Source organism: Salvelinus namaycush, chromosome 41, assembly GCF_016432855.1.
Source record: "Salvelinus namaycush isolate Seneca chromosome 41, SaNama_1.0, whole genome shotgun sequence".
Classification (NCBI taxonomy): Eukaryota; Metazoa; Chordata; class Actinopteri; order Salmoniformes; family Salmonidae; genus Salvelinus; species Salvelinus namaycush.
The window spans coordinates 21,054,843-21,063,962 of NC_052347.1; the positions used below are offsets into that span (position 1 = coordinate 21,054,843).

The 9,120-nt window shown below is 46.7% G+C and overlaps 2 protein-coding genes across 3 annotated transcripts; one reads left to right on the forward strand and one right to left on the reverse strand.

Annotated features, from left to right (window-relative positions):
• Positions 1-275: 275 nt before the first annotated feature.
• On the reverse strand, positions 276-6,041 carry LOC120034167 (homologous recombination OB-fold protein-like). Of its 2 annotated transcripts, none has more exons than XM_038980619.1 (10): positions 5,855-6,041; positions 5,606-5,656; positions 4,267-5,337; positions 4,046-4,129; positions 3,768-3,902; positions 2,915-3,023; positions 1,973-2,058; positions 1,670-1,798; positions 1,319-1,517; positions 276-1,216 (listed from the first exon to the last, which is right to left on the reverse strand). In XM_038980619.1, the coding sequence occupies exons 1-10, from the start codon at positions 5,864-5,866 to the stop codon at positions 1,164-1,166; spliced, it is 1,929 nt and encodes a 642-aa protein (XP_038836547.1). In that variant the 5' UTR covers positions 5,867-6,041; the 3' UTR covers positions 276-1,163. The 2 variants fall into 2 exon arrangements, with proteins under 2 accessions (XP_038836547.1, XP_038836546.1); XM_038980618.1 differs by having other exon boundaries at positions 4,046-4,132.
• A 768-nt stretch (positions 6,042-6,809) lies between these two features.
• Positions 6,810-8,918, forward strand: LOC120034286 (ankyrin repeat and SOCS box protein 16-like; the record flags this gene model as incomplete). Its single annotated transcript, XM_038980789.1, has 6 exons — positions 6,810-6,957; positions 7,176-7,443; positions 7,603-8,011; positions 8,185-8,268; positions 8,526-8,639; positions 8,733-8,918. Coding segments are annotated over 6 exons (1,209 nt in total), but the record flags the coding sequence as incomplete, so codon positions are not given.
• Positions 8,919-9,120: the final 202 nt, after the last annotated feature.

Genomic DNA, 9,120 nt, shown 5'->3' on the forward strand with positions numbered 1-9,120 from the left:
CTGTTTAAAAACTTTAAATTGAAAAAAGGATTTGCAGTTCCAATTAATGGACAATGGCTATGAACAGCAGGATACTCTCCAATGAAATCTTGCAACACCGGTGCCTAATTACAGCACACCACTACGATGCAATTAAACCAGAAGTGTAGATCAATCAAGCAAGGGTTTAAATGGACATTTAATTGTAATGTTTGATTTTCCATATACTGTTCCTATTAGTAAGTGCATTCTCAATCACTCCCAAGACCGCAAATTAGAGAGACAAGAAAATCAGAGACCATTTCAGTTGTGTATAGTGTATTATTGAACAGAAGTCTTCTTTAATATATACATGTTTTACAAGACATTATGTGCACATACAGTAGTTAGCTATGATTTAGAGAAGACTGCACTGTGAAGTAAAAAAATATACAAAACATCAGCCAGCAGGTCTTCAAACAGGGGGATGACTGTCTATGGGATGTACCCGTAGCACGTAACAGTATGGGATGTAGCCGTAGCAGTATGGGATGTAGCAGTATGGGATGTAGCCGTAGCAGTATGGGATGTAGCCGTAGCAGTATGGGATGTAGCCGTAGCAGTATGGGATGTAGCCGTAGCAGTATGGGATGTAGCCGTATGGGATGTAGCCGTAGCAGTATGGGATGTACTCGTAGCACGTAGCAGTATGGGATGTAGCCGTAGCAGTATGGGATGTAGCCGTAGCAGTATGGGATGTAGCCGTAGCAGTATGGGATGTAGCCGTAGCAGTATGGGATGTAGCCGTAGCAGTATGGGATGTAGCCGTAGCAGTATGGGATGTAGCCGTAGCAGTATGGGATGTAGCCGTAGCAGTATGGGATGTAGCCGTAGCAGTATGGGTAGTGAAGCTTCATTCAAATTTGGGAGACGCGGGAGCGACAGTCTCAGTTCCCAACACCTCAGAGTTTTTCCCCCACACGGCCGACATGCAATTTATACCGGAGCGATTAATGGTCACAGCACACCAAACACAAAATGATAGCACTTCAGGCGACAAGATTCTCCGGGGGAATCAAGTAGAAAGGCATCCAACGTGCGGTCAGAATGCATCAAACTCAAATTCACATGTAAGTGACGGTTGAGTTGTCCTACATCTCCCCTGTATAAATGTACCTTATCCGTAAGGGGTAGGTGGGCAGGTGTCAGAGGCAGTAGGACTCAACAGGCAACTCCCCAAGAAGCTCATCAAGGTCATCTGCACAACACAGACAGAAAAATTCAATCAAACAAACACACAGGGTGGAGCTGCTGATTGGTTTACCAAGAACATACACTCATATGCATATCCAAGTCCCACCTGCGTCCCAGGACACGTCCAGTTGTGCAGCAGGCGGGCCCTGTGGAACACTAGAGGAGCCAGCACCAGAGTCTGCAGAGACCTGTGGGGCCTGAACATCCTCTTCATCATCATCATCATCATCATAGAACAACTCCATCTGAGACACAGGGGCTCCTGGGACACTGGAGGACTGATCAGGTGATTCCAACATTGGCTCCTACATTCAACAGTAGAGTTAGACAAACAAATACAAAACATCTGTCAAGACACCAAGTTTTACTCATCAATGATTTGTCATTGTTACATCAAACTCCCAACAGCCTAGGATAACGACAAGATATCCTCCAGGCCTTGGTCGTGGTCTCTCACCAGGTGGAGTGGGGGCAGCTGGGTCTGTGTGGAGGACAGAGTCGAGCCGTCAGGAGGGTAGATCCTCAGGAGGTTGTTGGGTGTCACGTTCAGGTAGTGGTTACGGTGGGACGGAGAGAACACACCCACCTTCATGAAGAGACAACTAATTATGGGTCTACAGCTAACATAGTGCAAAAAATATCAACTTTACACACACAATTTGTTTTAGTGATTATATTGTGAGTAGCTCAAACATTTTGAAGAATCCAACAAATGTTTTGCAATGAAACACTGGTAAATAGTGAGGTGTGGAAGTCCTACCTGTTTGAGCAGCAGTACCGCCCCTGTCTTGAGCTCCCCTAGTCTGTCCTCTAGGAGGCGCCGGTGCACTGTGCCCTGCATCTCTCCTACATTCAGTCAGACACACACATATTACTACTGTGCTCTACCAGTGCAGTCAGAGCAAAACAGCATACCCAGCCACTGTGCTTCTGCATCGCTTGCTTTTTAGGGTTTTAGGCTGGGTATCTGTATAGCACTCTGTGACAACTGTGGATGTAAAAATGGCTGTATAAAATACATGTCAAATCAAATGTATTTATAAAGCCCTTCTTACATCAGCTGATATCTCAAAGTGCTGTACAGAAACCCAGCCTAAAACCCCAAACAGCAAGCAATGCAGGTGTAGAAGCACGGTGATTGATTCATACCACATGGAGCACACTGATCACATTGTTCCTACTAATGACAAGAGTGTAGTAATAAGTGCATCCCCCTCCAGGGGTAATCTGTTGACAGGTAGCACCATGGGCCACACTTCAGCAAGGAAATGCACAGATGACTGAGACTTAATAGTCCGTGGTGATCAGCATGTAGCTAATACCCGTTCATTTGATGCTGATCCATAATGATAGAATCACTAATAAGCACAGCACTAAGGTTAAGTATCTACTTTAATAGATCTGCTCAGGAGTCCTCACGCTGGCTCTCCTGAGGCCATGATGACCTGCTAGGTTCAAGCAGTACTCAGAGAGAAATAGAGGAACTGCAAGAAAATGAGAGAAAGAGACAGAAAAATGGAGGAAAGAGGGGCCTAGGGACAATGACACAAACCAGATGTCTTCCACTGAATCACATGGTGTGTGAAGCGAGTTCAGGTGAATTCTCAGTGGTGTACACACAAAACGCCAGCCACACACTCACTGCAATGGCTGTGTGACCAGTTATACCTACAAGCACAACCTTACCACCAGTAGGCCTTACCTGTGGGATCCCTGAACACAGCCTTGGCATCAGCGTGTGTGTGGAGGATGCTCTTTAGTACCACAGCCATGTTGGGGACCTTGTTCTTCGCCAGCTGTTTCAGGGCTGCCTGAGTGAGTGAGTGAGAGAGTGAGAGTGAGAGAGTGAGAGAGACAGAGAGAGACAGAGAGAGACAGAGAGAGACAGAGACAGACAGAGACAGACAGAGACAGACAGAGACAGACAGAGACAGAGAGAGACAGAGAGAGACAGAGAGAGACAGAGACAGAGAGAGACAGAGAGAGACAGAGAGAGACAGAGAGAGACCTTCGTATTAGAGCACTACAAAACAAGTTCAAACAACTGCCAATCATTAACTTTAATTAATTAAACAGCTCAATTACTCATGCAGAGTTGCCATTAGCAGTGGCACATTAAGACTGTGGAAAAACAACAGAATAACCATTAAGATGATTAATGTGTGATCATGTTTGGGATAATAACTACTAACACCCCAGGCACAGGCCTGTCATTTGTCCTGATTATACTGATAGACCTCCACCACAGAGACAAGGGCCATTAACATAGAGAAAAACACCCCATCAACTTCTATCAGGGAGGCTGCCCTGGGTGCAAAAAAACATGCTCATGAAGTCAAATTATGCAAACGGTGTTACGCAAGTGTTACATTTTTGCACCAGATGATATGGCATTTAAAGCTTCTAACATTAAATATGCTATGTTAAATTATGCATATTGTTGAAGGGTACATAGCCACGCACAGCCTGAACACTGTTAGCCTTTCAGTCACCTTTCATGCCATTTAAGCTACCATAGGCTGTGTAAATTGGATAACGCTATATGTGCTGGTCACCTTGCGTAGTACCATGGCCACGCTGTAAGAGTGCAGAAAACAGGAGGAGTTCCTTTCGTCCAATCCCATCTCTGCCTTCATCGTTGCCCACGGACCTCCACTGAAATCCTCTTCCTCAGTCTGAGAGCTGGGAACCTGGACAGGTTTTTTACACACACAAACACAGACACATCACATGTTCATAAAGCAACATGATATAATAAATAATGGGCAAAAAGGTTAATTAATATCATGATACATTCTGTAAATGTATAGGCTACACATCAGTGTGATAGTACCTGACTGGGCGGTCGAGCCACGGCCCCATGTGCAGGTGTCTGAGGAATGGCCACCACAATGTCATCCAGGCTCTGCCCATGGAGCTGCTTTAAGGAGAGAGAATGGAACCCTGCAGTAGCTAAGTATCACAACCAAGCACATTGCTGACTGCTGAGATTAGTTAAGACTACAAATAAACAGATAGAGAGGCAGGTCGGGACAGAAGCAGAAAGAGACACACCTGTTGTGGTAGGATTCCTGCAGGCCCAGGGAAGCGGCGGGTATTGGGCCGGATGTGGTCAGAACGGGGTCTCTGGGGGGTCTTGTTGGAGTTGGACACCAGCTGAATCAAGTGGTTAGTGAAGACGGGCGTGTGAAGGGAACAGGGGGTGAGACAGGGGGAAGGCATGGGTCCACCAAACCTACTAGAGGGGGCTGGGGAGATGGGGTCAAAAAGGCTGCGTCCCTGAGCCAGAGGTGTAGCCCAGGGCCTCTGTACCTGGGAAGGAAGCCCCCTGATTGGTCTGGGGGTCACAGGCCTGGGGAAGGGGCTGGAGGCCATGGTGAGGCCAGGAAACACTGGGCTCTGGGGTGGAGCTAGGAGGAAAGTAGCACTAGGATCAGGGTGTGGAGAGGGGAAGGGGCCAGGGAATGAGGACCTGTGGAGTATACTACTAATGGGAAGACCAGACGTTTGGTTAGAGGTACTGAATCCTCTCAGACCCACATTGGGCCCGGTTTGAGCACCACCACAGGCTGTGGGCCGTAGTCTTTTGGCTGGGGTTACAGAGTCATCGCTGGGCTTGGTTAGATCTGCAGCTGGAGCAGTTTCTCGGACCTGAGCCCAAGTGCTCATCTGTGGTTCACTTTCATCTAGGTCTGCCAGGTCAACATCCCAATCATCAAAGTCATCCTGCGGCGAGGGGGCCTCTTGCTGTCCTGTTGTGTTTGACTTCATCTTTTGAGCTGGTGAGGAGCTCTGTTGGGTAACTGTACACGGTCCCCTACTCAGTGTAGGAAGGTGGAGAGGGGGAAGAGGGAATGAGGGCAATTGTTTAGATGTAGAGAGCTGTCTCAAACCCAAAGCAGCAGACTGTCCTACACTGCTCGGTGTTGCATTTTCTGACCCTGGGCCATCCGACAGGCCCCTATGGGCAAGTATGCCTTCTATGGATGGTTGATGTGAGTTATTCTGGCCATAGGGGGCAGCAGGAGTTGATGCTGCAGTTGAACGGAGGAAACAGGACTGTGCTGCAGAGGACACTGTGCTAGCAGACACTGATGGAGCGGACCAGTCCATCTCAAGTAGATCCTAACACACACACACACACACACACACACACACACACACACACACACACACACACACACACACACACACACACACACACACAAAATTGTATAACTCATATTCAAAGAAAGCTGGAGGTGTAATATAAATTCATAAATAAATCGTTTCACAACAGTACTCTACATTACTTGTGATGTCAATCTGAGAATTTGTACAGAAGGCTATAATCTGTCATAACTATCATATCAGCAGGTGGTAATCATTGACTGTGTAAATCAGTTTGCAGCACCTCATCATCGAAGTCCTCCCCAACGTTAAATAATCCATTCCACTTGCAAGTCTGTCGAATAAGAAAGACATCTTCAAATATAGCATCAACTAAGAAAGTGCTAGATGTAAATTACATTTCGCCAACTAGATGGCTGGCTAACACTGTTAGCTACGTGCCAAGCTAGCTAGAAGCTTCTCTCATTTGTAAACTTGTGGCAGCCACCGACCTGAGGACCAGAGCTAGCAAACAAACATGACCTATTCTTACCATAGCAGTCATGCGATCTCGTGTCGAATGTCTTTTCTAACTGTCTATTTACATTGATACATAAGATCAATCGAAAGTGTAGATATAATTTAATTCAGCCATCCAGTACTTGCTACCGTAAAAAAAGTGTAACTTTTCAAGCAAAGCAAGGTGTTGTAAATGTGAGATTAGCACCGCCACGTTCAAGTAGAACGTAATTACGTAATAAATGTTTACGTTGCGTGACGTTCGCGAGATGGGTCGTCACTTGTCGCCACCTGCTGACTATCTCAGTTAATGCAGTTCCCCGAATATCAGATTGCGTTCTATTTATAACAGGCACTAAACTTCTATTGGGGCAACAATATCTTGTGAAAGGACATTTGGACGTGTCTGTAAAACAGGTCATGAAGTAGTCGAAAGAAAATTACATTATCCACAACAGCAAATGTACTATATTTTGTATGGTAACTTACTTGAGTTCACATGAAAAAATTCTGAATTCACAGTGGTTACAAGTTCAAGGTGAGTAGAATTCTATATTCACACAACATTGATACTATGTAAATGCAATCTTCAAAGACAAAATAAATTGTTGTCTCTGTTGTCTCTGTCTTGATTTTCGTTTACTATTGGCCATAACAGTAGGTTTTTAGTCAGTGTCTAAGTCAAATTTGCTGCACTGAGTCATGTTGTGTCCACTGTAAGCAACTAAAATTGGAACTGTTTCAAATGTGTTGCTCAAAGACCTCAGTGGGTTGCTTGAGATTCTGCTCCAGCTTTGGGTGTCATGTCCAGGGACACATTTGCCTTCAGCTCAGCCGCCTTGCATTCTCTGAAAGTGGATCAAGAGCTCCAGGAGTGGGAGGATAAGCGGCAGGCATTGGCTCACAGGAGGGCCATGAGCCGGCCACCTGTGTCCCGGGCCTCCAGACCCCCTCCCAGACAGCAGCGGGGCCTCCAGGAGATCCGGGTCTATGAGGCCCGATGCAGAGACACCACAATCCACAACACATTCATGTATGGGGACATGAAGGGAGTGCACGCTGTGTTAAAGGACCCCTGCATGGTCAATGCACTGATGGAAACAGTACATGAAGAGATGGTGTGGGCTCCAGAGCTGGGTAGGTGCCAAACGCAGAGAATATAAACTCACTTTTACTGTATGCTTCACTGTTGTCTTTTTGTTAGACCTATCTGTGCCTTTCTTATAGATCTTCCAATCATTCCCCAATCACTGCTCATCGACTCTCTTTATTCTATCCTCTAAAGATACCTAAGCCTCTCTGGCTATGAGCATCTGCTAGGTAAATAATGTACATACTCTCTGTCCCTCTGACAGGGATGTGGACCATGAGCTCCAAGATCAAGCAGACATCTGCATTGCGTCTGGCAGCCAGCAAGGGACACTCAGGCTGTGTGGAGGAGCTGCTGTTTCGAGGGGCGGAGGTGGATGCTGACCCTGGTGGTAGCACAGCCCTGCATGATGCCTGTATAGGTGGGTATGACAGCTGTGTCCAGCTGCTGCTAGCCCACGGAGCAGACCCTGACCTGCTGGCAGAAGACGGCAGTGCACCCCTTCACCTCTGCAGCACAGCCCAGACATTTCAGTGAGTGACAGCGCCTTAGCCATACTGACACTATGCCTGGTGATCATTTCTATTATTTATAGATAAAGGAATGTTTCAAAAGTTATATGGCAGGTGGGTCTGTTGATGTGGGTGCTAATGAAAAATAAGATCATAAGGTTGTGTCTCTACTCTCTTCAGGTGTGCTGAGCTGCTGGTGACGGGTGGGGCAGAGGTCAATGTGTTCACCAGTGAAACAAAACTAACGCCCCTCCATGTGGTGGCTCGTCGGGGTCTGGAGGAGCATGTGAAGCTCTTTCTGTCCCATGGAGCTGACGTGTCAGCTAGGAACCGTGAGGGGGAGACCCCCCTGAATGCAGCCTGTGCTGGGGCTGAGAGGCCTGCCGAGGCTGGGTGGTACCTCCGCGTGGTCCAGATGCTGCTGGGAGCTGGGGCTGACCCCTGCACTGCAGGCAGGAAACACCACACACCTCTACACAACGCCTGTAGTAACTGCAGCCCACGCATTGCAGAAATTTTGCTACAACATGGAGCCAAAGCAGATGTGCAGAACTGTGCAGGATACACACCCATGGACTGTCTGTTACAGGTGGGGTTAAGGGTGGGCCATATTGGGGGGGGGGGGGGGGGGGGCAGAGGGAGCTAAGGAGAGTTCTGTGGTTAAAGTGTAAGATCCATTTGGACATAAGGTTATTTAGTTATATTTATAATTTTCATAATCAGTGAGTTGTAGATAAGACAGACTTATTCTCCTGTCTGCAGGTGGTGGAGGACTATCCAGACCAGCATCCTGAGGCTGTAGCACGCTCCCTCCTAAACCACGGGGCCAAGGCCGGTAAAAGCTTGGTATGTCAGGGTGGGCAATTGGAAAAGTGAGTTGGGCCAAGCTGGGTGTAAAAATGCCAGTTGGAGGCTGCATTTGGGCCCATTTAATTATATTTTATTGGGATGAAATATGTGCACCAGCAAAAGCTTGATTTTATTTCATTTGGGGGCGCTATGAAAATGTTTTAAAGCTAATTCCCTGCAATTCTACATAGACAAAATATTTTGGGGGGCATGATAATAATAATAATAATAACCCACAGATTTCCTCCATATAGATGCTGAAGCTCTGCCTCCTCTCCCCTGCCACTCTGGAGGTAATGCTGAACTGCTATACTGTTGTCCCTTCCTGTGAGGAATGGATGCAGTCTATCCCTCTTGAGATACATGAGGTTTGTTCTTTCCTCCGTTTTCAGCTCTCTCCTTCACTGCCTGAACCATCTAATGTCCTTCTTCCCTTTCCCTCACCATCTCTCTGTCCCCAGACGCACCAGGGTTTCTTTGACTCTGTGAGGCAGATGACTAGCCAGCCCCGCTCCCTGCAGCACCTGTGCCGCTGTGCTCTGCGCCGCCACTTAGGAAAAGGTATCGACGCAGCTATCAGTAGATTGGACATCCCCAGCTCTCTGATGGAGTATCTACTACTTCGGAATGAAGGGGAGATCCAGTGAATAAAGTGGAACACATGGGACAGAAGCCAAGAGAGAGAATGATTTGCATTTACAATAACTAAAAGAATGGTTGCAATAATGTGTTTTCTGTATTAATTTATTAATAAATCAACTTTCTATTTTGCCTATGAAAATGTGATACTATTTTTCTGAACTAATTTATGTTCTTGTATGAATTGTATTTGTATGGACGATTGGTAGG